The sequence below is a fragment of the Dipodomys spectabilis genome, unplaced genomic scaffold (genome assembly GCF_019054845.1).
Source record: "Dipodomys spectabilis isolate Male_0828 unplaced genomic scaffold, ASM1905484v1 ptg000288l, whole genome shotgun sequence".
Taxonomy (NCBI): Eukaryota; Metazoa; Chordata; class Mammalia; order Rodentia; family Heteromyidae; genus Dipodomys; species Dipodomys spectabilis.
Genome location: NW_024870965.1, coordinates 2,819,777 through 2,847,388, shown reverse-complemented (window position 1 = coordinate 2,847,388; position 27,612 = coordinate 2,819,777). Strand labels below are relative to the sequence as shown.

At 41.7% G+C, this 27,612-nt stretch overlaps 1 protein-coding gene across 1 annotated transcript in view; it reads right to left on the bottom strand.

The window, feature by feature from the left end:
* Dennd1b (DENN domain containing 1B) overlaps nucleotides 1-27,612 on the bottom strand; it is a 158,170-nt gene that overhangs the window by 58,956 nt on the left and 71,602 nt on the right. Inside the window, exons 8-12 of the mRNA XM_042701274.1 lie at nucleotides 25,049-25,108; nucleotides 23,546-23,599; nucleotides 21,522-21,632; nucleotides 8,634-8,734; nucleotides 1,328-1,373 (exon numbers count right to left, since the gene is read on the bottom strand). Of these exons, the coding sequence (XP_042557208.1) occupies nucleotides 1,328-1,373; nucleotides 8,634-8,734; nucleotides 21,522-21,632; nucleotides 23,546-23,599; nucleotides 25,049-25,108 (372 nt within the window). The remainder of the gene's footprint in view (nucleotides 1-1,327; nucleotides 1,374-8,633; nucleotides 8,735-21,521; nucleotides 21,633-23,545; nucleotides 23,600-25,048; nucleotides 25,109-27,612) is intronic.

Here is a 27,612-nt window from a genome sequence, read left to right as displayed (position 1 = left end):
TAGAAAAAAATTCTAACCATGGCTAGATTTGTATGAAGTCAAATTTGTAAAATACCAGTTTATATATCCCATATAACAACAAATGAAGTAGCAATTCACTCATTTCATTTTATATACTGTCTCCTTACTCTCCAAATACCTGGACTGTTAAGAAACACGTTCTCTAAAACTTAAGTAAATAAAAGGAGTCATGAAGTTACCAATCCACACTTCAAATTAAAGACAAATTAAACCTGCTAAGAGTTCACTAAAGTCTATTCTTCAATAAGAACAAGACAGATTTAAAATATTGTCCTACCATTTTTCAAAAAGAAGAAAAATATCCCAAACAGAACTGGTAGAGATTTATAACCAAGGCCTTCTACTAGAGACATTACTCACACGCTGGGGTCCTAAGAAGGCTGACTCAAGAGATTCTTCTTTGTCAAAATAAGGAGAGATGGTGGGTGCTGTATTCAGTGACACGTATTTGCTCATGGAAAATCAGGTTACACTGCTGATGTACAGTGCTAGCAAAGCCAGCACAGGAAGTACATTCAGCTGCCTCATATCTTCCGTTTTAGTAACAAGTTTCTTATTTACTGTGTCAGATACCAATTTTTGTGCAAAACAACACACAAAAAAAACCCCATTCTCTGGAAATCTCATTGATTTCAAGTTTAAGGTATTACAAAGTGAAGGAGTGTCGTTAAGGTAATAATGTAAGTGATTTAAAAAATCATTCTTAAATGGTATAGTAACAATGGGAAAAAATTACTAAACTTTACACTGCCTAACAAAATTGAATATTTGAACTTAAGAAGCTACATATCATTCTTAAGTTTAACATTAGACTGCTGAATCTACTTTTTGAAACAGCACTTTGATAAACTGAAAAATTGAAGTTTTGCAATTGAAAAAATGTTGCATTTTATGAATTGAAGTTTTGCAAATGAAAAAATGTCGCATTTTATGAGTCAGGTTATGTAAGTTTTCACTTAAAAAAAAAGTCTGACTTTCCTGAGAAGGGGAGTCTCTGAGGAAGATTCATGTTTTTAGTAACTAAAATTTACCCTATAGCCTCTAACAAATATAATTATCTTCAAAGGTCCTATGGCATTGAAAATGATAATCCAGTTTACTGATTTAAATGAAATTATTTCAATATTACTTTTTTGCAAGTCATTTTTCTCAAATATATTTCAAATATATGAAACACGTATATCTCAGATACAAAGCTAGTCGCTACATGGTATTTCCTATTCACTTGTTATTTCTTCGAACAAAACTGTCTTAACTGTCACTTTTAGCTAATTTTAGCATTCTATCCACTCTGCAAGGCACTCACCTCTAAGAGGCTGGAGTGAACGCCAATCAGGTACGGCATTGGGGCACTAAACAAAAGACATAAATACAGTACAGATTCAGAGAGTTCATCAAAACTGAAACAACGTAAGTTATTCAAATGCTTTAAACTTATTAAATGCTAATTTTTGGCATGGCACATTATAGATACTCAAAATTATTCGATATGTAAAACTCAAATTTAATATTAGAGGACATTAATAAATTTAAGACTGACATATGAAAAGCCCTGAATTATTTATAATGAAATAAAGAGGTATCAAGAGTTATATGACTAAAAAATATTTTTAAGAAAAAAATCAGGATTAAATCAGTTAAATCTAATATATATATATTCTCATACATATACATTCTCATACATATATATTATATATGAGAATATATAATATATAATTTATAATAGATATGAGAATATAGGCATGAAATAATTTTAATACATAAATTCTGAGTTATTAATGATATCAGAATACTTTTTAGGAAATATATGATGAAAAGTATTCAACACACAATTTCTAGCTAGACTTCCATCTACAATATGAGAACTGACAGATGTCAATGAAGCTGAAAAAAGATACATGAACAAGTAGCTACTGAAAAATAAAATACTTTTGGCAATTCTTTTATAGACATCAGTGAAGCTTTATGAATGCGAACCTTTTCTGTTCATGCAAACAGATAATCCCCTTTCTCAAAGGATTTGCATAATTTCCTAATATCACTGACATTATTAAAACAGTCACCCAAACTCCTGTCTGTGTGTTTGCTTTGCTTCTGAGAAGCAGAAGCAGATGAAACTACAGGCATCTTCACAGAGGCTGAGGTTTCAAAGACATCTGGAAAAGTTCCAGATTTATCAAGGACGGCGAGACGCTAACCGAGTAGCCAGAATGCACACACCATGGTGAAGTTCTCCTTCTGCTCCTCCTTCGCCTGCAGCTTCTAGAGCAGTACTCGTGCTGTGCTTGATCCTAACGCCCAGCTGCCTCCTTGCCTTTTGTCACTGTTCTTTCCCATTCTTTCCTAATTCCCATGTGACAGTCCATCTGTAACTGATCCGACACTCTGGATTCTTCACTGGACTCCAAAGTTGAGAACTATTTAAAGGCAAGGATATCCTCAAAACCGTATCAGATCTTCTGCCAATAGTTGGACGACATGAACTGCTCCCCTTTGACTTCAATAGCAAAGAGCATCCATGTCCCTGGTTCAAGCTCCTAAGCTCCCACCCCCAGAGCCCTTAAAACACTGTCTGGAGCCCAGGATGGTGCCGGGCAACTTACACACGACAAGCTAGACAACTCCCACCAAATTCCTGAAATAGGGTCCTGTGAAGACGTGCAGTCCTCCACCGCTTAGGATGCGTTCCTGTCAGCACATTCGTAATACTCAAAGCCCCTGGGGCTCTGCAGCCCCAAAGCACATTGTAGTAAGGGAAGAGTGTTAATCAACTTCCAGTGTGGTGGATCCCACCTGTCATTCAGGCTATTCTGGATGCAGAATTTAGGAGGATCACAGTTCCAAAGCCAGAAGAAGGGAAAAGAAAATCCCATCTGAACCAATGACTGGGCACGGTGTTGTATTCCTGTCATCTCAGCCACAAGGGGGAATAAATAGGAAGAGTGCAGTCCAAGCCCGTACGGACAGAAGATGGGAGGCCCTGCTAAAAAACTAACAAACAAAATGGCCCAGGGCTGGGAAGGTGGCTCAGTGGTAGAGTGCTTGCCTAGCATGCATGAAGCTCTGGGTTCAATTTCTCAGTTAGCACATACACAGAAAAAGCCAGAAGTAGTGCTATGGCTCAAGTGGTAGATTGCTAGCCTTGAGCAAAAGAAGCTTGAGGACAGTGCCCAGGCCCTGAGTTCAAGCCCCAAGACTGGCCAAAAAAAAAAGGTCTAATAGGTCTGGCTGAAGTGGTGGAACACCTCCCTAGCAAGTGCAAAGCCCTGGTTCAAACCATAGCACCAGAACAAACCAGCCAACAAGCCAGCCACCTGGTTATTTGAGAGGTTGAGATGGTTGTGACCAGAGTTCGAGGCCAGGCAGGAAAAACATCACGAGAGCCCTTCTCCATGGAGAGCCGGGCTGGGCAGTGTGCATGGTGGTCATGACTACCGGGAAGCCTAAGAGGTGAATCTCACCAGGGCCTGGGCCTGAGCAGGAAGCAAGGGCCTCTCTCCAAAATTCAGGCGAGAGGCCTGGCTCAGAGGCATGCACACCTGCCTAGCATAGCAAGCCCAAGGACTGGAGGGGGAAAAAAAGTTATCAAAATACCAAAATCTTCTAGAATACACTAAAAAACACTCCTGAAAAACACTTTCAAAGATGTATAGAAGCCGTCAGGTAAAAACTCTTCTCTCAGATGGACACTGGTAGCTCAGCTCTGCAATCCAAGCAGTTCAGAAGAGATCGGGCGCGTTCAGGGTGGTATGGCCGTAGACCATCCTAGCAGTTCAGAAGGCTGAGAGCTGAGGATCAAAAGTCAAAGCCAGCCTGTGAGACTCTTTCCTTCTCAAGCAAAAGCTTGAGACTGGAGGTGTGGCTCAAGTGGTAGGTCACCAGCCATGAAGGGAAAAGCTGAGCAAGACTGAACAGTCCTATGCTCAAGCCCCAGGTCCAACAACCAACATCATCAAATTAAAATATATGTGTGTATATGTATACTGTGCTACAGGTACACACATGTAAACGCATATTACATATGCATACATGTAGATGTATATGTATCTTGTCATCGAACCTAAATCTGACACTGTCACAGTAGGAGAGACAAGCTAGGACTATGACTGCCCTGATTATTCCATTAGTGACGTGATTTTGAAAAGCTGAGATTCAGAAGGCTCGGTTATAAGTGCTTCCTCTTCTTTCTTTTTTTGGTAGTGACTTTTACTTAGAATTAACCTTTTCTTTCTAAGATGTTCTTGCGAAGTACTATATGGTACTATATAGCACTCAGTAAGAGGAGAAACGAGGATCTTGAGTTTGAGAACAGATTAAACAACATAGGGAGACTATCTTATTAGGAGGAGGAAAGGGAGGAAGGAAAGAAGGAAGGAAAGGGAGGGAGGGAGGAAGGAAGGAAAGGGAGGGAGGGAGGGAGGGAGGGAGGGAGGGAGGAAAGGAAGGGGAAAGAGAGAGGGAAGGAGGGAGGGAGGAAAAAGGGAAAAGGAAAAAAGAAAATTATAAAAGATAGCATCTGAGATACAATCAGCATGTTTATATAAATTATTAAGCTAAAATCAAAGCTTCAACAGAACATTCCACGCAGACTTTAATATGAAAGTCCCTTGAACATTTTTACGGGACAGCAAGGTAACTCCAAAGTTTCTTTTTCTCACCAGTTTCTAGAAGAATCTAAGATACTCAGATGTTTGAACTAAAGATCTCACTCATGTTTGTTATTCATATGTTGCAGAATTTCTAACATAATTATGATGTTCTGCCGAATGCAGAGTTACTTGAATAGGTATTTCTCACGGTTTCACACTGGGTTGTGTACATTCTTGTTTCATGAAAAGTAATTTTTCAGCCCAGCTGAACTTCAGCCTAGCTGCTCAGGGACAAGATCTCTGGCCTCACCATGTGCAAAACTGTCGGCAAAGCGAATCTGAGAAGACAAGGCACAGACCAGTTGTTAGAACTAGTTCCTCTACTGGCTAGCAATTAATCCTTACGTAAAAATCACCTCTTTGCCTGGTGCCAGCAGCTCACACCTGTCATCCTAGCTACTCAGGAGGCTGAGATCTAAGGATTGCAGTTCAAAGCCAGCCTGGGCAGGAAAGTCTGTGAGGCTCTTATCTCTAATTAACCACCAGAAAACCAGAAGTGGAGCTGTGGCTCAAGTGGTAGACTGTTCGCCTTGAGCTGAAGAGCTGAGGGACAGCTTTCAGGCCCAGAGTTCAAGCCCCACGACCGACAAAAAAAAAAAAAAAAAAATCACCTTTTTTTCTTTTCCATACATAATACGATCAAGGCAATCTATCAAATTTGTCTGAAAAACTTGGCTTTCCATTCATTTTTCAAACTATTTTCTTAGAAGCCAAATCTGACCACTTCATAGAGAGCACTTAGAGGCAGACTTAACTATTCCCTGAATAACTGATCATCTATGTATCATCGTCTGGCCTAGGATCCCACGTGCTCCTCTATGTTTATGGACTCAGCAGCTTCTATCTAGAAGCTTCAAGTACTGTTATCAAGGTTGATAAAATAAGGAACAGCTTCTCCCCAACTCCACAAAGGTGCCTACCCTGGTTTTCTTGTACGTCTGCTACAGAAGTACTACACTTCAGCATTCATCTACACTCTGTGTGTGTGTGTGTGTGTGTGTGTGTGTGTGTGTGTGTGTGTGTGTGTCTATACATCGGCATGTATGTGCATGTGTTTCTTCCTGTGAAAATTTCTAGAAAAAATTTAGGTCTTCACTTTGTTACATAGCCACAGCTCACCAAGCAGTATTCATTAAGTGTTTTATGAATGAATGAATGAATGCACAAGCAACGCTGTGGTTAAATGTTGTCAACAGACCACAGCGCCATATTCACCGGTGGTCACAAGATGACATCACACCTCTCCACAGTCTACACTGTGTCAGTCCAAAACCAAAAACCCTTTGTGCAGCAATAATTAACCTCAGGATCTGGAAAGCACACATTCCCTGCAAAGATACATCTACTCCTCAAAACTTCCCAGTGTTCATTTGAACCTGAGTCTAAAGTAATGATCTAGTCATGGCACTGAAGGACCATCTGTGATACTTTTCCCCTCTGGCCATACACACCAGTCTGGTTCTAACCTCTGGACATAAAGGGAACAGGATCATTTTCCCTACAAAGTTGTTTCGTTCATCACACCTTCGGACAATGGAGGAGAACAAGAGTCTTGGTTCACCATCTCCAAGGGAACACTTAGATTATTCTGCCAAGTTCCTCTGGTTGCAGCTGAGCCTAGTGCTGTGACCTGCAAGCTCAGAAAGTTCCAGAGTACTTATCTGGTACCACGGCTCCCTTCTCTTTCCAGGGAGGAGTGTGGCAGGACCTGTGCTCAGGGATACTTTGGACATTAGAAACGGAGATGTTCTGGGGCTCAAACGCGGAACGCGCACTTCTCATTGCAGTGGAAGCAGCAGCAGAAGAAAGCCCCCGTGGCAGATATCAAACAAACCAGAGAAACAGCTCAGAGTGGGTACAGGACTGTGTATGTCATCTAAGAAGCTCTAAAGAATAGCTTAGAAAATCTTAGATGTCCAATTTAAGAGTACAGAGAATTGAGCTTACAGGTGTGTTTCCTCTTAAGAAGTCAGACCATGGGCTGGGAAGGTGGCTCAGTGGTAGAGTGCTTGCCTTGCATGCCTGAGGCCCTGAGTTCGATTCCTCAGCACCACATAAGCAAAAAGAAAAAAGCCGGAAGTGGCCCTGTGGCTCAAGTGATAGAGCGCTAGCCTTGAGCTGAAGAGCTGAGGGACAGCGCCCAGTCCCAGAGTTCAGGCCCCACGACAGGCTCCAAAAAAAAGAAAAAAGAAAAAAAAAAAAAAAGGAAGTCAGACCATGTTAGTAAAAAAACCAAGAGGGCACTGACAATATAAGTTATCAATATAATAGGCTAGTGCTGGTGGCTCACACCTGTAATCCTAGCTACTTAAGAGGCTGAGACCTGAGGATCACTGTTCAAAATCAGCCTGGGCAGGAAGTCTGTGAGACTCATCTCCCGTTAACTACCAAAGAATGGTGGAGTACTAGCCTTGAGCACAAAAGCTTAAGGACAATGCCCAAGTCAAGTTCAAGGCCCAGGTCCAGCACCAAAAAAAAAAAAAAAAGAAAAGAAAAACCGTACAATATGTTAAATTATCATCCTAGCCCTCATAATTAGAAGCATTGGTTGTTGAACCACTAAATCGAAATTAAAATTGCATACTAAATTTGACATAAAAACTACCTATTAAAGTTACACAACAGTGTGTTTTCAAAGACTCTTTATAGACCTTTCTTAAAAATATTCTAATGACTAAACACCATGCACAAAGACCTATTACAGGTGTCAAAACGAATAAACTCAGTCCCTGCCTTGAAAAGTGGTAAAATACTGCAGGTATGGTGGTCCAAGGAAAAACTCTCTAAAATGCATCACAAAAGAGCCTATTTATAGATCTAGCTTTACACTTGGACCGTGTGTGTTACACTTCACAAGATAATTAAATTGCATTCCGCTAGTCTGCCAAACTGTGCTGCCTCCCGAGCTCCCTGCGGGTGGAGCGGCGGTAGCTGGTCATTGGGCATCAAGTTCCCCACATGCCACTCACGCCGCCGCCGCCGCGGTGGAGGAACTGGGCACTTCGCATCATCAACACGTGGTCAATGCAACCGCTTGCTCTAAAGACTGAGTCACAAAACTTCACAGAAAACCTCAGCACGTGAACTTAAATCACTGGAGTCTGTAAATAACTTTAATCTGTTTTCCATGAAACGACAACAAAAAAAGTTAATCCAAGACATTAATTCTAAAAGAACATTGTGGGTTTTTTTAAACTAATATTAGCTGTGTTATAAACAAACACTTACAATGCCAGAATGATTTCCTTGTGTGTGTGCATGTACACCCGGCATGGTTTCGAGGGGGAAGCCTCATCTAAGTTCTGAATTAAGCCGTACCAGTGAGAGATGATTCCATGACCAAGATAACACTGGAACCTCAACCCCAGAGCTGCAGTTTCTGAGTCTAATGGATGTCTGGCCTCTTGGTATTCACATGAAGGCCCTCCGAGGGAGGGGGTGAGGACATGGGTCATCATTCTAATGTCTGTATATACCGGAATGAATGTTTAGGCTGAAACTTAGTCTCAAGCCAGGAACTCAAGAATGCTCCAGTTCGAGCTCCAGTTCAAAGCAACTCCAGAAATGAAGGGGAGGAAGCGCGTGCGGAGGGAAGAGATGGCAATGGCCTGGTGGCTGGCGGCTGGGGCAGACAAACTGACCAGCCAGCCTAGGACACTGAATCTCCAAGTGATGCCACAGCGTCTGCACCGTGCCACGATCACCAGCAACAACCATCATTCTCTACCTCAGCACCTGCCTTTCTAAAAGGTGACTGAAAGAAACCCACACACACACCGTAAACAACTTGATGTCGTCTGCCACCTTGGGGACGCGCTACTTTGACCTGCAGGAGATACTCTCGAATACTTGAATTCCTCACCTACAAGTCACACTTGTGATTGCTCCGATCTAATGATGGTTCCTGAACTCTGTAGGTGAGTGAGGGTTTCTACTTGGAGGAGCCCAGGGAAGCCAGCTTACCAGCAGTAGTCCAGCAGGTGAGAAGGGAGGACAGGAATATATATGTGCTGCCAGTACATGGGGTAGAGCAGAGCGGCTGATCCGTGCACACAGGCGGTTAACTGAAATTTGTAAGAAGACCACAATGAGGAGCTGGGACCCTCCACAAGGAAAGGGGGGCTCGGGGAGCTACGCGCAGCGACGATCACCCCGGGCACGCCTGTCGCTCGGGCTGTCTCCACCACGCCCGAGCACGCCTCCGTAGTCCCCCAGAAAAAGTCCACGCAGAGCAGCAAGCTGCCTCCTGGGGCGCAGGGGCAGCGAGGACCCCGTGGAAACACAGGTTGGGGCGGAAGCTGAGAACATCGGCGCAAGCTTAGCTTTAAAAAAGAAATGAGGTGAGCATCTCAGAAAATACAGTGGGAGGCGTTTTTTTCAATTTGTGCAGCGGGGTTCAGGCATTCCCTCAGACTAATCCACCGCGATTAAATATGGAAAGGAAGAGCGGCGAGAGCGCTCCTCGGGGATATCATTAGGGCAAATTGCCAAAGAATGAAACATGAGCCAGTCAGGAGAGTCTGGAAGCCGGGATAATACCAGGGGACTTGAACGGTCGACAGTTGAAGCTGTAGTAATGTGTGAACCGCGGGTTCCGGTATCCGGAGACACTGCTCACTGACACAGAGAATGCCACCATTGACCGGTGCGCCACCCAAGCTTGACAGCATCCTCCAGGAAGCCAAGTATGTCCTCATTGCATCTCGAAACCGCTCATTCCAGATTAACATTTCGTTTCCTAGCTCGAGATCACAACAGCTGCAATTACTGTGGCTGCTACTTTAAAGGTAATTGCCATTTTAATTGTTCCGATTTGGGCAAGCATTTAATTAAACGTATTTAATACTTCACAAAGGGCCATTACTCTTTTTTTTTTTTAATTCCCCTCCTGAAGATCTTCGTCAGCATTCTTCCCCAAGTGACTTTATTTCCTTGGCAAATTCTACTCCTTCCTATGTAAAGTCAATTTTCAGTCATTAAAGCAGCATCTTTTTTCATGGGTTTAGAAAGTCTTGCAATTAGCCTTTATTTCAAGATTACAAATTTTAGTCAGCTTCAAAGTCCGAACTGCAAAACCTATCTGAACATGAACCAGAGACTTTCTATAAATTAACATTCCTATTTTATTATTACACAAAGAAATTAAGCATCACATGATAAACACAATTAATCTGAAATAATAAATATAAAGGAAGCAATTCAAGTCTATTAACAGCAACATTCACATGTCTATGTGTAAGTATAAAACAGTTCTATTAAATAAAAAAACAATTAAAATGATCTGATCTGGAACAAAAACAAGAATTTTCATTGAAAATGTACCCACATTTGTCAGATATATTTTTCTCAGTCAGATTTTTTAGATCGATTTTACATGGCAAATAATACAACTTCTTGATTTCATTGAAGATTCCCCATCATTAACGGGGCTTGGTACCTTGTGTTTATAACCTTTATTAGCTCATCACAGAATTTTTTCAATAAAAAATGTAATACCTTAATTAGAGCACAAAACATACCACTAGGAGGCATTCAAATACTTCCATTTAACTATTACAGACCAAGGATTTATTTATGTTTCCAAGTTGAGCTGGAGGGAAATGAAAGCCAAGCTGCTTTAACTCATTGTGTCAAATTCTCTGAGAGCGCTCTGGCCCACCCTGGCTGTAAATTATGAGGCTCCGATGCTGTATTAACCCTTTCCAGCCTTTCCTTGTAACTGGATGGGCTAGGAAAGCTCTGATACTTTGAATGATGTCCATCCACACACAAATGACCTTTACCACGTCCACCTAAAGCCTTCAACCTGGAAGAGCTTGGCAGGCCGCCAGTGGCTCACGCCTGTAATCCTAACTACTCAGGAGGCTGAGATTTGAGAATCAAAGTTCGAAGCCAGCCCACACAGGAAAGCTTGTGAGACTACTCTCTCCACTAAACTACCAAAGAAAGCCAGAAGTGGAGCTTTGGCTCAAGTGTTAAGAGTACCAGCCTTGAGCAAAAAGAAGTTTAGGGACAGTGCCCAGGACTGGCACCAAAAAAAAAAAAAAAAAAGTAAGAGCTCATTTTTATTATTATTGAAGAAACAGTAACAACAAAGCAAGAAGGAAAGTGCCAACCCAGTGTGCGGGCCGCAGCCTGCTCCTGCTTGCCTTCAACGAAGCCATTCATTGTACAAGAACAGAGCACAACACTAAGTGGTGACTCTGGTTTTACAGAAGATAGTTCCTGTGATCATAAGCAAAGTCGAACATTTCTGCGGTTGCTAGCATGTATTAGTGGATTCATCAAGGCCAACAAAAGAGAACCCTTTTTGGATACAAAGAGCAGGTGAGAGAAAGAGGTAAGAATGTAAGGTAGGCATGGCGGCTCACTCCTGTGACCTTCAGTACCAGGGAAGTGAAGATCAAGAAGTTCATGGTTACAGACCACCCTAAGCAAAAAGCTCAGAGACACGTCTCACACTGTAAAGAACTGGCAATGCTGGATGCTGGTTGCTAGCCAAACAGTAAATCCTAGCCACCCAGGAAACGAGATTGAGAGCGGCCAGGTTCAAAGCCAGCTACGCAGAAAAGTCTATGAGAATCCATCTCTAAATCAACTACGAACAAGTTGTCATGTCCAAAACGAGCTTTACAACGTCGGTGGGGGGGGGGGGGGGGGGGGAGGAGAAGGATTGGGATTGGGGGGGGAGGGGGGAGGCTGGGAAGGGAGGTGAAGGGTAAACAAAGGAGGAGGCTGCAATGCTTGGTAAGAAATGTACGCATTATCCTGCCCATGTAATTGTAACCCCTCTGTACAGTATGTTCACAAATAAAATAAAATTAAATTAAAAAAAAAATCAACTACGAAAATGTTAGGCTGCAAGCATGGCTTAAATGGTGGAGTACCAGGTGAGCAAGTCAAGACCTTAGGTTAAAACCATGGTGTGGGTGAAGAAAAAAAAAAAACAAACTGGCCATAGGTGTGTGCCTGCCACCTTAGCTAGCTTGGAGGAGCAAGGACCAGCCAGGACCGGGCACAAATGTGAGACCTTCTTTAAAAGGAAAAAAAAATCAATGAAAGCAAAAAGGGCTACCAGGAGCATGGTTCAACTGGTTGAGGATCTGCCTAGCAAGTGTGAGACCGTGAATTCAAATCTTAGTACTGCCAGAAAAAGAGAGAAATAAAAGGATATGGGCATCCTCTCCCCACCCCTCCTGTCCATCAGCTAGGGCTAAATTTTCCAGAAAAATCTAAGGCAGAGTAAGGGACAGCGCAATGGAGTGGCCCAGAGAAGAAAAGGATTACAGAACTCTGATGTACAGACATCGGAACGGAGGCCTCACTGAAGTTCAAGAACCAGCCACTACGGACTTGAGGAGAGAACATTCTAGGCTTTCAGTATTCCTGAGGAGAAAGGCCTTGGATACCCTCTCTAGGCAAAGGAGATGAGGACAGACATGGAGGCTGTGGCCTTACAAAGACTTACTCACGAATCAATTGTCCTGGATTTCGGGAGGGGTGGGAGATGGCTGTCACAATGAATTTACTCTGATGTTCTGTGAACTACACAAACGAAGGGAAATATACTAAATATTTTAGAAATTTCCGTTGAGGTGTGAAGTACTACAAAGAAAGACAATCAATTTAGCAAGTCCAGTAAAAAGAATCTTAAAACTTCAAAAATTATTTGTGAGCTGGACACAGGTGGCTCACAGCTACAATCGTTGCTACTCAGGAAGCTCAAAGTTCAAAGCCAGCCTGGCCTGGAAGGTCTATGAGGCTCCAATCAATCAGCAAAAAGCAGGAGGTAGAGCTGTGACTTAAGTGGTAGAACACTAGCCTACCACTGAGCAAAAAAGCGAAGGGCCAAATGGGTGTTGCCAAGAGTTCCAGCCCTGGTAATAGGACATGTGTGTACATACATGTGTACATACATACACACATACACAGAGTTTCTTGTGCTATATTTAATCTTTAAGCTTAAAGAGAAATGATGTAAAGCAGATTATTTAGTGACAGGGCTCTACCTCCAGATTGTTTTTCTAGTAATTTAGTTATTAGCAATCATTCTTCATGAAAGTAGCAAGGTTGAAGCAAAGAATTTCTGTACTTCAATTAAAAGGTAACCCTGGCATAATCAATACCCCCCAAACAGAAGGACTGATTCAGTTAGAATTTCTCCCTAAGTAATGGTTTAAGAAAAATTTTAAGTATTATAATCATACATACTTCTTTTTTTTTTTTTTTTGGTCAGTCGTGGGGCTTGAACTCTGGGCCTGGGCGCTGTCCCTCAGTTCTTCAGCTCAAGGCAAGCACTCTACCACTTGAGCTACAGCGCCACTTCCGGTTTTCTGGTGGTTTATTGGAGATAGGAGTCTCATGGTCTCTCCTGCCCGGACTGGCTTTGAACCGCGATCCTCAGATCTCAGCCTCCTGAGTAGCGAGGATTACAGGCGTGAGCCACCAGCGCCCGGCTAATCATACATACTTCTATAAAGCATCACCACTATCCTGACCTGATATATGTCACAAATTGCTGAGTAACAGAGAATGATTACATTGGGAATGTACCTTTCTCACAGACTAGAATTATTAAACTCATGAGGGAGTGAGGTAAAGATACAAGAACCAGAGCTATAAAATCTTCAGACAGGAAAACTTCAACCACAGTGAACTGAGTTGCAGAATAAAGGCTACTGGTCTAATAGAGATGCTGTCACTGATTAAATAAAGCATAACATTAATAATAATAGCAAAGATATGTGTAATACACACACACACACACACACACACACACACACACGTAGTTCCCATGTGTCTGGCAGTGCCAAAGAATTTGAGGTGCTCAGATCCCGTGCCCATAACAATCTTATGAAGCAAGTCTTGTTGTCATTATTCCCACTCTACAGACCAGGACACAGAGGCAAGGTAGAGCAATTGTTCGTGACAATATTATGTCTTGCAAGCAGCAAAGACAGGAGGTAAAAGAGGGCAGGCTGAAAGTATAATAGTCACGATTTTAAAGTGCTATTTGACACAGAAAGATTTTAAATCCCCATACATAAAGGCTTTGATAACATCTCCAGACTGTAAATAGATTACATCAATTACATAAAACAAGACCACGTGTTTGGACTCAACAGTCAAATAAACGAGGGCAAGATGATCTTTGGATGAAAATTGTAGGATCTTTGACAGTGATTTGATTTACAAAGGTCTGCCCAGGTAGCTCAGCCTGCAGCTTCAGAGGAAAACAGACCCAGGCCGTCAGCAAATGCTAACAGAAGAGACTGCCAGTTACCTCTTCCCATGGGCGTGCAGGTGCCATTAAGTTTGAAAACAAAGTACAGTTCTGTTCTGTTGTGATATGTAATCTTCTTTGTCCCTGTTCTTAAATTGCATTTATTAGAGAAAAATCATTCTAGTAACAAGCCTAAGTGCTGCTTTAGGTAATTAAGAAGAAAGATACATTCATTCTGTCTCATGGAGAAAAACAATCCATCTTGGATCATTTGAACTGGCACAACTTAAAGATTTTTTTCTCCATAATTTCCTCTTCTTTGTCTGTTTGTTTTTACAGCACTAGGGTTTGAACCAAGAGCTCCAACTCTTACTAAATAGGTTCTCTACCATTTGAGGCACTCTATCGACCCCTTTCTGTGAAGGCTATTGTTAGGAGAGGGTCTCACTTCATGGCCAGGCCAGCCCTGACTGTAATTCGCCTATGTGTACTTCTCTTTGTCACATGAAGGGCATGGGTATGTGCCACGTACTCAGCCATGATGCTTCCCCTGAAGATGACAGGGTACACCAGCTCCTGGCCATTGACTGAGATGGAGTCTCATGAATAGGCTGAGATGTGAAGATCATAGTTCAAAGCCTGCCAAGGTTGGAAAGTCCATGAGACTCTTTTCTCCAATTAACCAGCAACACACACACACACATACACACACACACACACACCAAAGCAAAACAAAAACAAAAGCAAAACAAAATCAGAACTGGAGCTGTGGCTAGCCTGGAGCACAAACGCTCAAGGACAATATCAGGTCCTGAGTTCAAGTCCCAAGACTGGTGTCAAAGTAAATAAAAAGGCTCACCAGTCCTCATCAAACAGAATTTATAGATGGGCTGGGAAGGTGGCTCAGTGGTAGTGCGCTTGCCTTGCATGCATGAGGCCCTGGGTTCGATTCCTCAGCACCACATAAGCAAAATGAAAAAAAGCCGGAAGTGGTGCTGTGGCTCACGTGGTAGAGCGCTAGCCTTGAGCTGAAGAGCTGAGGGACAGTGCTCAGGCCCAGAGTTCAGGCCCCACGACCGGACCCAAAAAAGAAAAACTGACAAATAGAACTTATAGATTACAAATAAGCATATGACAAGATGCCTTGCAGCATGTGTTGTCGGGAATGCACAAGTTCAGACAACCAGACAGTACTATCCACGTGGCAGTACCATTGACGGCCACAGCCGCTGGTGCTCATGCGGACAGCCGGCAGGCTACTCGTTCAATGGGGGAGGTAGCACAGCACTGTCACTTTGCAGGACAGCATGGCAGCTGACTGTCTTTTTTTTCTCTTGTTTGCTGGCAGCGGGGTTTGAACTCAGGACCCTGTGCTTGCTCTGCTTGCTCAGCGGACAATCAACCGCTCACACCGCACCTCCAGCCTGGCTTTTTGCTGGTTATTCTGGAGACAGCATCTTTGTTCTTATCCACCTGGTTGGCTTCAAACTAAAATCCTCCTGAGAGGCTTGGATTACAGGTGGGGAACAAGCTAAAATATTGTTTCATGTTACTTCTTCCTTTTTCTCTTTGGGGTGATATTAGTTTATTAAAGATGATAGAAATTTATTTATCACGGGTCTGGAGCCGGAAAGTCCAGGACCAAGGTTTCAGCATGAGAAGAAAAATCTATGGAACTATGAAAGGGAAAATAGAAAATCCATAGTATGTAAAACCATATAGAAATACAGAAATTGCATCTCAAAAGATACACAATGCCGTCAAAAGTAATTTTACTAAGGAAATAATACATATTTTTCATATATTTAGGGTTGATGATGAGTACTAGACAAAACAGCATTTTATATGGAGATATATTAGTAAATTAGATAAATTAATTTAAAATAGTAATATAATAAACATTAGTAAATTGAATCAAATTAAATTGGTAAACTGAAATCATCTGAGATTGCATTTGTGACGATCAGACTTGTAGAAACAAAGCTATTAGAACATGGAAATAATAAAGCAAGACACCTCTTAGATAGTTCCATGATTATTACATTAAAATTCCTGCTCTGTGAATTCAAAGCAAATCGTACTTCAGAGGCCTAAACTCTGAAGTTTATTCCTATGGAAAACAGCTTTTAGCTCCAGGAGAGCAGGAAGACAAAAACAGCTCCAGTTTCCTGTCTGAGATTCTCAGCCTCGCCATCTCCACAATCCATCCACTCTGGTGCAGCTCTGAATGAACACACAATGCTCACAACAGCAGAATGCAGAGAGCGCGCATAACACACGTTATCTGCCGTCTCACTGGCTTAATTGGTTGCTAGGGGCTTTGGGAAGAATTACAAACTCAATCCCCACCCCTGTAGAACTAATATAGACCAATGATAAAACGAACAAACTGTAAGGATTGCTCCTAGACTGCTGCTAGGAAAGGACCCAGTGCGAGGTGTAACTGCACCTCTCTGTGGCCGCCTGGGGGGCTGAGGGCACAGAGCACTCCGCATCACCCTGACCCAGAGGTTGTCCTGGCTCTCTTTGTTCTCTCCTCAAATGTTCCTTCTGAATCTCCAGAAAGATTCTCTCTGTGCTTCGGGTTTGGAAGACATGCTCAGATGGGTGGTGCCATTCCAAGACAAATCGAGACACACAACCCAGATGGAGAGGTTAAAATCCTCTGGACTCCCCTTTCGGCTAACTAGCCCCACAACGTCTAAGTTTTAAGGGCTGATTTTCCGGAGATCACAGCTTTCTGTTTTTGCATATGCCCTTGATGGAATTAATGAGGAAGGGAGAGAAAAGCATATGTGGAACGCCTAGGGGCAACCATAACAAAGGAAGAAATTACAGTTTATTAACACAATTCCAGCAGTCGCAGCGTACTGCGTGCTCTGAACTGTGCCCTACGCAATCACAACTCTGTAGCTTACAGAGGCGGAGAGTCAGAGATGAAATGTTGGCCAAAATAGCAGCTAACGTTTAGACATCTGCTTTAAAGAGAAACATCCTTCTACCTGCCGCTACAAGCCACACAGATCCAGTCTAGTTAACATACTACTGACAGCACAATAAGAAGGCTGCTGTCAGATGCTGGCCAGCCGAGTGTCTGGGACCAAACGCACAGCCCCAGCTGCCTAGTTAGAGAAAGTCTGGCGAAGGACAATTAGACAGGCATATGACAAGGCTCCATGCCTGAGTGACTTGCAGACTGATGACACGGCTTTCAACAACAGTCCCTCCCACCTATGGTCACACAACAGCAATGGGTTCAAGGAACAGCCTTGTACCACCATGATGTCTTCTTCGGCTCTGAAGAGATGACACTGACCTAATACCGGTCTATCAAGAAGCACACGGAGGTTAAATGTCTGGGGCCTTCCTACAGCATGCCTAAAGTCAAGGCCTATGTTCAGACTCGCCAGGAACCACTCATAGAGCACAAACCAAAGAATCACCACAAGGCAGGTCATGTCCCGGTCCATCAAACTCCACACATGGAAAACCGCAACAAGAAATCCCAACGCCTCACACAGCACTGCGAGTGCCAGGGAAACTCACTGGAACTTTTAAATCATAAAATCCTCTTTGGTTTTTGTTGTTGTTGTGTACTTAAGACTGTGCTATTTTGTATTTTACCTCTGTAAACATTGCAAGTTATTTTTAGGGACAAACAGCACCTCACCAACAGAATCCTCAAGGTATCTGAGTCTCCGCCACGGTGCCTTCACAGAAAGCCACAGGAAGACATACGGTTGACACCTTTCAGTCTATCATCAGCATCAAAACACTGTCATGGCGGAAAAGAAACTAACACAGCCAAGGAGAACTTCTAAGGTACTTTAGCTTACAAGTACACTTACAAGAATTGTAAAGAGAATCAAAAGTCAAAGTACAATTTCTTGCATAAAGTTTAAGCGCATTTTAGTTTCTATGCTATACAAAAATATAAAAAAAGTCAACTCACGGGGCTGGGAAGGTGGCTCAGTGGTAGAGCGCTTGCCTTGCATGCCTGAGGCCCTGGGTTTGATTCCTCAGCACCACATAAGCAAAAAAAAAAAAAAGCTGGAAGTGGCACTGTGGCTCAAGTGGTAGAGCGCTAGCCTTGAGCTGAAGAGCTGAGGGACAGCGCCCAGGCCCAGAGTTCAGGCCCCACGACCGGACCCAAAAAAAAAAAAAAAAATATCAACTAACTGGTCATTTTTTAAAAAGATTTCATTAACTGTTTTAGTAATAAAAAGTTTGCCTTTAGTTTATGTTATGATCCTAGACTTTGACCTTAAATGTTACTATGCATAGAATTTATAGCACATAATATATATACACACACATACATACATACATATATATACATACTGTACATACCAGTGAACTGTTCAAGAAAGATTCAAGCAAAGCAGCTTTCCTTACCCTCTCCCCCAGAAGAAGGGGAAGAAGAACAGAAAAGAGAATTGAATTACATTTCCTTTATCACCTCGACTTCCCCAGAGAATAAACTAAAATGGAACTGTGAACTTAAGAGATAACAACACTAAAAGTTCCTGTGAATTGTCATAAACAACTGTTGACATGGAACATAGGGAAAAACCCAGATATAATAACAAAAAGCTTCATTAATAATTTGGTTTTATATTAAATATGATGTTAAAATATGGGCACATTTTTGCTGTAAGCACACATGTCGTTGTCAGAAAACTATATTAACAGTCCCATGACTGTTTGCCCTCTGTAGGCTCAATATATCTTTGATTTATTCCCATGTCTTTGGCACTTTGTAGCAATCCTAGGGGGTGAAGAGAGTTCCCTTTCTCATTCTACGTGTGAAGAAACCAAGTTAGGACAGGAGTCTCCGTTATGAAAAAAGAGACATAAATTAAAACAAAGATGCCGATATTCTTTAAAAAGCTCCACTGTGAGTTGTTTGTTTTCTTAAATTGAGAGCTCAGGCTTTCTCCTCATGGCTCATCTTCCTGCAGATCTCTGCTTGAACTCTAGCTCCCTGGAGGCCTCCACACAGCCACCTGCACATGGAAAGCAGAAGCCCACCTCTCACACCTACCTCCACCTGCACACACCCGCCTTTCACACCCACCTCCACCTGCACACACACACACCTCTCACCCCCACCCCCACCTGCACACACTGACCTCCACCTGCACACACTGACCTCCACCTGCACACACACCCGCCTCTCACACCCACCTCCACCTGCACACACCCGCCTCACACCCACCTCCACCTGCACATACCCCTCTCACACCCACCTCCACCTGCACACACCTGCCTCTCAACCCACCTCCACCCGCACACACCCCTCTCACACCCACCTCCACCTGCACACACCCCTCTCACACCCACCTCCACCTGCACACACCCGCCTCTCACACCCACCTCCACCTGCACACACCCCTCTCACACCCACCTCCACCTGCACACAGCCCTCTCACACCCACCTCCACCTGCACACACCCGCCTCTCACACCCACCTCCACCTGCACACAGCCCTCTCACACCCACCTCCACCTGCACACACCTGCCTCACACCCACCTCCACCTGCACACACCTGCCTCACACCCACCTCCACCTGCACACACCTGCCTCTCAACCCACCTCCACCCGCACACACCCCTCTCACACCCACCTCCACCTGCACACACCCCTCTCACACCCACCTCCACCTGCACACACCCCTCTCACACCCACCTCCACCTGCACACACCCCTCTCACACCCACCTCCACCTGCACACACCCCTCTCACACCCACCTCCACCTGCACACACCCCTCTCACACCCACCTCCATCTGCACACACTGGCCTCACACCCACCTCCACCTGCACACACCCCTCTCACACCCACCTCCACCTGCACACACCTGCCTCTCACACCCACCTCCACCTGCACACACCCGCCTCTCACACCCACCTCCACCTGCACACACCTGCCTCTCACACCCACCTCCACCTGCACACACCTGGTCACACACCCACCTCCTCCTGCACACACCCGCCTCTCACACCCACCTGCACACACTGGACCTTTCGACAGTAGTCACTGCCATAATACACACTAGCTGTTTACTTGTCCATTCACTCGGCTACTTCATTCCAGTAGTAGCATATCATCACCAAAATAGCTGGGCTTTGTCTTGCTTAGTTAGTGCTGAGCTCATGTACTGTGAGCTCATACTACTGGCATTTTAGCATGTCCCTAAGAAATATTTGTTGCATGAATCAGTTCCTAGTCCTATAATTTATGCCACATTTTTAATCTTTCAGGCAAAAATCCCTCTAGAAATATCCTTCATAATCCTGAAAAAAATACCATGTTTAAGAAAATAGGATGACAAGGAAAGAATGGTTTTGCTTTGATTATACAAAAATAGAAAGTTAAACATGTAAAAAGTACCTAATCATTTATACTAAACACCTCTACAAGAGCTTTCAGAAGAAAGAAATAATTGCTTCTGTCACTGACATCTTTAAACGCATATATTTTTAATATGTAATATATATTTTCAATTTGGGAGCAAAATGGAAGCAATTTGGGAGCAAAAATATTGAGTTTGAATATCCATATATTGAGTTTGAATATCCAAGAATCCCCAAATTGTATTAATTCAATTACAAAGCAACATAAATAACCCAAACATATTCTATTTCCAATCTGTTGGCCTTGGAGGTAGCCATTTGACTTCTCTAAAAATACGGGTTTTTTTTCACTATTTAATATTAAATAGGTATCCTAAAACTCTACTTTATTACACTAAAATATTATATAGAGTTTTTATTTCTACTAAAAGAGTATAAAATATAAACCTATGATTTTATTTTATCAAGTAAAAACTATAGAAAAGCAAATTCATATAATAATGAATAATAGTTTCCAATATTTCACTGATGACTCAAAACTTTACATAAACATATAATGAAATTAAAAAGACAGAAATACAAATTTTTTGTTTAATGAAGAAAAAAATGATGAAATCAAGCAGAATATATTTGAATACTTTCCTATGACCCAAGAAACATCTTTTTATCTGCCTTACTTCTGCTGCAATAATGGAGCCCTTCCAAAAGACCATTTTAGCAAGTGTCATAAAACCTGTGATTTATAAAAATGCCACTCTGACTTTTAAGTTATTATCAGTCTGAAGAGCTCCTCCATGTCAGAATTATTATAGAACCTGCTTCCAAACCACGAGCAAGCAACAAAGATGAATCCACCTATTACCAGGTTGGGGTAGCCACTATTATCGCAGCCTACTTGATTTCAAGTAGCTCAAATGGAAAAAGCCACAAGTGAATAATAAAGATCTCATAATAGCTCTTAAGAATTCTTTATGTGATAGAAGGCACAAAAATGAACTCTGGAGAGTTAAAAAGGAAAAAGGAAAAAAAAAAAACCTCATCTCCTGATAAGGAAAAAAAAATAATTAACCTGACTTAATGCATCTGGGAAGGCCTTCTATAACTCAGACTTTTGTACTTCAAGAGCTAGATTAAAACCATATATTTATAAAGTATGTAGATATTGTCTCCTACGTACAGCCCCGCGCATTTCTAAATCTGCAGAGGTTTTCGGGTCCCTTTGTGAGCCGCTCGACCCCGGTGGCGGCTGAAAGGGAGGTGTGAAGTACTCACAGTGCTTAATTTGCTGGAGGTGATGACCACCCGCCTCTCATGCAGCATGCAGGCGTACAGGTGCACCATGTTGTACACGTCCACCGCCACGAAATACTCCGTGAGGTTTCTCTGGACAGGAGGGAAAAAGAACAGCATAAGTTGCAGCTCGCCTGAATTCGAAGAACATTTGACACTTGTACCAAAACGTCTTAATGATGAGATTCGAGGCGGCCCTCATTAAAACAATTCTGCCACCAACAGGAAGCACTAAAGCTGTCAATATTGTTTAGGGCAGAGCCTGCTCCACCAAGGCAATGCTCAGCTCCTGATCACAGGGTCCCCAAACCTGCCATACCCCACCTGTCTGCAAGGAAGTGAACGGCCCAGAACCCAATGCACACCAAGGGTGGTGTTATCTGCCAAGTGTTGTCCTAACACTGAGTGATTCCTATATGCACTGGTCTCTGAGAAAATGCTACTCTAGAAAATGCATTTGAGTCTTTCTGTGTTTGCCATTCCCATTGCAGGCAAAAATCATCGTCTGATATTAGTCATCTATGCAAGACACCCAACAGATGAGGCAGAGGAACTGGAGCAAGCACAGTAGAGGAAGAAATGGGGGGGAAGGGGAGGGAACATGTGGCAGGACTGGGGTTTGAACTCAGGTCCCAGCACTGGCTAGGCAGTCTTCAACCACGTAAGCCATGTCTCCAGTTCTTTTTGCTATAATTGTTGATTAGAGTCTCACATTTTCATCCCAGGCAGCCTGAACTGTGATCCTCCTACTTACACCTACACATAGCTAAGATGACAGATCTATGTTATCAACCCATCTATTGATTAAGATGGGACATTGATGATTTTTGTTTCTTTGTGTTTTTGTTCGTCTAGGCTGGTGCCAAGTCACACCCTTCCAATCACTTTTTTCCAAGTACTTGGAATACAAACATAAGCTACTATACCAGGTCAATGTGGCAGGTGTGTTTGCATATGCACAAACACGTACCAGTCCTGGGGCTTGAACTCAAGGCCCAGGTACTGCCCCTCTGTTTTTGTGCTCAAGGCTAATGCTCTACCACTTGAGCAACAGCTCCACTGTTGGCGTATTTTTAGTGAATAGTTGGAATCAAGAGTCTCCCCAACTTTCCTGCCAGGATGGCTTCAAATAGTGATCCTCAGATTTCAGCCTCCTAAGTAGCAAGGATTACAAAGGATTATAGGTGTGAGCAACCAGTACCTGGCTATCTACATGCTTTTAGAAAGAAAACATTCAGAAGGTTGGAAAACATATATGGAAAACCAGCAAATACTGGAGGCAAATAAGAAGTGCATTTAGAAAGAGCTTTCCCCATTGGTTTTGCTTTTGCTTTTGAATTATTCCTCCTGACTCATTTTAACTTTCCGAGGAAACCATAAGAAAAATTGCATAAGGGAATCTTTCCTTTTCACACAGTTATCCAAAGGCCTAAGTTACTTCCACTTGTCTATGTAAATTTTCCTAAAAAAAAAAACAACAAAAAAACCCGTAGTAGTAACTAGTGAGACAAACTCTCTCCCTCCAGTACAGATATAATGAGGACTGTAGGTGAAAATGAAAACAGTCACCATTTTTATAATTTCTTGTAAAGGAAATCAAGTGGGCAGACACAGCATACAGGAGGGCGAGGTTCAGGGCTTGGTCCTGAAGTGACTGGGCGAAGACTTTCCTGTGCCTGGTATGCATTCCTTGGTATTCTTCCCCCTTGGTAGAAGCAAGGTCTGGAGACAGCCCCTCGGTTTTGGTACAGGGAATCTTAGGGCTTACAGTTCTTACCTTACCACTTCCCCTCATTCCACCAACAAGACATTAAGAAAGGTATTAACGAGGCAGACACACAAAGATGAAAAGGAGAGAATACCATTATTCCTATCTTGCCACTGTTACTCAGAAACATAGACAATTGCAGCGTGTCCTCTTCCTCTAGACAGTAATCCACCAACAACTAGATCAAGACAAATGATCACGTAAGTGGAATAATAGAGGTAGAAAATGGAAAACTTACACTCTCTGGTATTGTTGGGAGTCCAGTGACATCAGGGGTAATGAAGTAGGAATGCTAATCAACGGAAACAAAGCACAGATGGGAAGGAGAATTAAAATTTGGTATTACATGTAATCTGGAATGAAGCAAACCAACAAAAGAAATGAATCCATGAATTAAATTAGTAAGTGCCACAGATTTTGGATTTGTAAATGACACAGTGGGTTTATATGAGATGTAACAATAATTCGAATAAAGGGCATTAAATAGAAATAGTTCACTTTAAAATTGGACAGAAGTAGAATAAGAATCCTGAGAGGGCTGGGAAGGTGGCTGGGAAGGTGGCTCAGTGGTAGAGCGCTTGCCTTGCATGCCTAAGGCCCTGGGTTCGATTCCTCAGCACCACATAAGCAAAAAGAAAAAAGCCAGAAGTGGCGCTGTGGCTCAAGTGGTAGAGAGCTAGCCTTGAGCTGAAGAGCTGAGGGACAGCGCCCAGGCCCAGAGTTCAGGCCCCATGACCGGACCCCCCTCCCAAAAAAAAAGAATCCTGAGAAAAGTTTTAAGTCAAAATAAGTGCCTAACCAAAAAAGTGTTATATGACTATAAGATAGTATAAATTTCTGAATATATATTCTTAAAACAACCATAGTGTATTGTAAAAATAAAGCAAGAGTACATCAAACAAAGTCTACTGGGATTCCAGAGTTACTATGATGAATCACAATAAATATTTTTCATAAAAACATCATCAAGTACATTATTTAAACAGTAATAATGGTCATTTTTAATGTTCAAAATTTAAAATGCATCTACTCATCTATACCCAAAAACAAACATTAATTAATTCCTCCAATGAACAAAGCAATTCAACAGTACATTACAACTCTTATAAAAGGTCTACTGTGTAAAAGGCTGTGTTTCCCCACAAGTTCCACCAATTTTAATGCCCAGAATCAAAATACAGCTTAATGATCAAAAGTATGTTTTATTTTCTGTTCATAGTCATCTCCAAAATTATTTGATTATCTTGATCACATCAGGATACATTTAATTCCCTCTCATCATTTTTAAAAATGGGAAAAGAAACATTTAACATTAGAGCACAGTTGAAATAAAGACAAGGCCGGTTGGCACAGATATATGCATGACTTTCCAGGGTGGAAAAACCATTAAGATCAGCCACCAGAGAATCTCGTGACAAAAAGTGTGACCCGAATCTCATGCTGAGAATGTACTTCCACAAACTACTGAGCATGTGGGATACATGCAGATCAGATCTCAGTTAACTACTTTTATTTGGATGGATTTTTTTCTCTGTAAGACTGTACTTCATAAAACTGAGCTTTAAAAAGATAGTATAAACAGAAAATATATTTCAAGTGATTCTTTTTTTTTTTTACAGAAGTCAATTTGTCATTTCCCAGAGAGCTGGAGCAAGTGTTAAGGATCAGTGAGAAGAAAAATCAGTTTTCCAACTTTAGAGTGATTTTTTTTTTTTTAAGATGTCAGTGTCGTTTAACTCACCGGTATTAGTGAGGGCTGATCTTTCAGAACTTGCTCACTGGCAATAAATATCTCTTGGTTCTTACAATATATGAGAGAAAAACGAATATTTTACTTTTAGGGGGGAAGTTTGCACAAATATTTCCTGTGAATTTGACACAAATGCATGTAGCTACATTATCCACTGGAAATACTTTACCCTAGAAAAACAAGCTAAAGAAAATATTTTTATAGATTGCATGGAGAATGTAGAATATAATAATAATTTGGGACATGGTTTCAAAACAGTCATTTATATTACAAAATTAACTGTGCATAAAAATCTCTGATATTCTAGAAACCACTAATCTACTTGCAGGAAATTAAAAACTTCCATGATCATCAATTTAAATGTGACAACATAAAATTACAATCTTCTCTACTAACTGGGGACAAGTGTTCCAGTCCCCAAATTGCCACTCACTGGTCAAATAGCACTGGGCCTATTACTTCAGTAACCTGGTGTTGAAAGCAAATGAAATCAGTAATGAACTTCATACAAAGGTGTCCAGCTTTTCAGACACTGTAACTTGAACATACAAGCTTGAAAAGAATACAATAACAATAAAAACAAATAAATAGAAAAAAGAAACTACAATCCTTAAAACTACCATAGATTGCCAATTCAAGAGCCTACCTATCCAAAAAATATCCTGGGAAATACTTATCATCCATCATCAGGAAAATGTCAATCAAAACTATAATAAGTTTGTTATAACGTCAACCCCTTAAAATGCTATACTCACAAAGATTTTTAAAAAGGAACAAATTCTGGGGAGAATATAAAGAGGAAGTCTTGTACATTGTTGATGGGATGTAAATGAATAGAGCCAGTATGGAACACATTATAAAGTTCCTCAAAATAGTAAAAATAGAACTGCCATATGATCTGGCAATCCCACCCCTAAATGTAGCGGAAGGAAAGGAAATCGGAATTTCTGCACTTGTGTTCACAGCACTGTTCACAAGAGCCAACACACAGAATTGATATGTGTCTGTCAACAGATGTCTGGAGTTTTTAAGGCATGTATATATACAAAAGAATACTACTCAGTCATGAAAATAAAATCCTATGATCTGTGGCAGTGTCCAATGAACCAAATAATGTGATATTAAGTGAAATAAGCTAGACACAAAAAGACACATCACTAGATGATTTTATTCTTCTGTGGAATCTAAAAAAGCTAATCTCATAGGAGCAGAGAAATCCAGTGCGATTATCCTCACTGCACCACTATGGTGTATATATGTGTAGTAAAGTACCCAAGAAGCTGGTTGAGATACTGTATCAATTAAAAACAAAGTAAAACAAATTTGAATAGAACACATTTTTTAAACTTATTAATAATGCCTTCCATCACCTAAGCACCTACATTTTCTTAACTCTTTAACCCAATATGCTATTTTATGAAGTTTTTATTTTCAAAGAATGATGGCTTCTTTTTGGAAAACCAAGAGGTCTCTGGGTTGTTCTTGATCTTCCCACTCAGATCCCTGCATTCTTTGGCTTTGGTGATCCGAAGTCTGAGTGTCTCTGTAAGTGGTCTTTCCTCTAATTCTTCTTCATAGGCTGTGTGGGCAAATACACCTCAGCCTTTCCTCTATGCTCCCGAAAATCAAATCTTCAAGTAGCTACTGCTATGTCTGCTGGTAATGCCCAAATTTGAATAAAAATTCAAAGCTATCCTTCACTTTCCATTCCTCTAATCCCTTCCCCCCACCAAAAAAAAAACTGACCAGGTCCACTTTGGCAGTGGGCAGCAGAAGAGGGGACAGACAGGAGGTGGGAGGAACAAAGGGGCGCAGCCAGCTCTGAGGCTGGCATGCCAACCATAGGAACCAAGATAAAACAAAATGCACAACTGCCAGCACAGCACACATCTCTAGCTCCCTTTCTCTCAGTCTTTCCTGCATCATTGTCTTTTTTCTTCTCTATTGAAACAGAAGTTTACTATTAATTTGGATGAGACAGAATCAATATAAATAAATTTTAACCTTCGAATTGGAGTAACAAATTAATGAAGAATCCTAATTAAACATTCAACATTTTATCATTAACTTGAAATGTTTATAACCACTTCAAACATAGAAATGTGGTTTTAGATTTTTTTTAAGGCACAATTAATAGATGAAGGATTTAATAGTAAGCAAGTCTGCCAAAGGGTCTGCCTTCCTTTGGCAAACGTCATATTTGGGGGGGGTGTGATTATGCTACGAACTAGACTGCAGTGTGAGGAGACAGAAGGAGCCACTTCTCATTCAGAATTCTCATCCTTCCTATTTTTCTGCCATTTTTACTCTTATTAAGTACTCTTCATTTTGGAAGGTGTAGTGGTTTTATGTGTGTTCCTCTTAGTGTGTGTGGATTTCACTTGAAAAAAAAACAAATATTCCTTCCAACAAAATATCCTTGCAAGTTAGTTATTTTTGGTTCATCAATTTTTATTCTATAATTTAACAGCTACTAAACTACAAAACTAATACATCAACTTATGATTGTAGCACGTGGAACATCTCAAGAATATCACCAAGTAATGCTGGAGCTA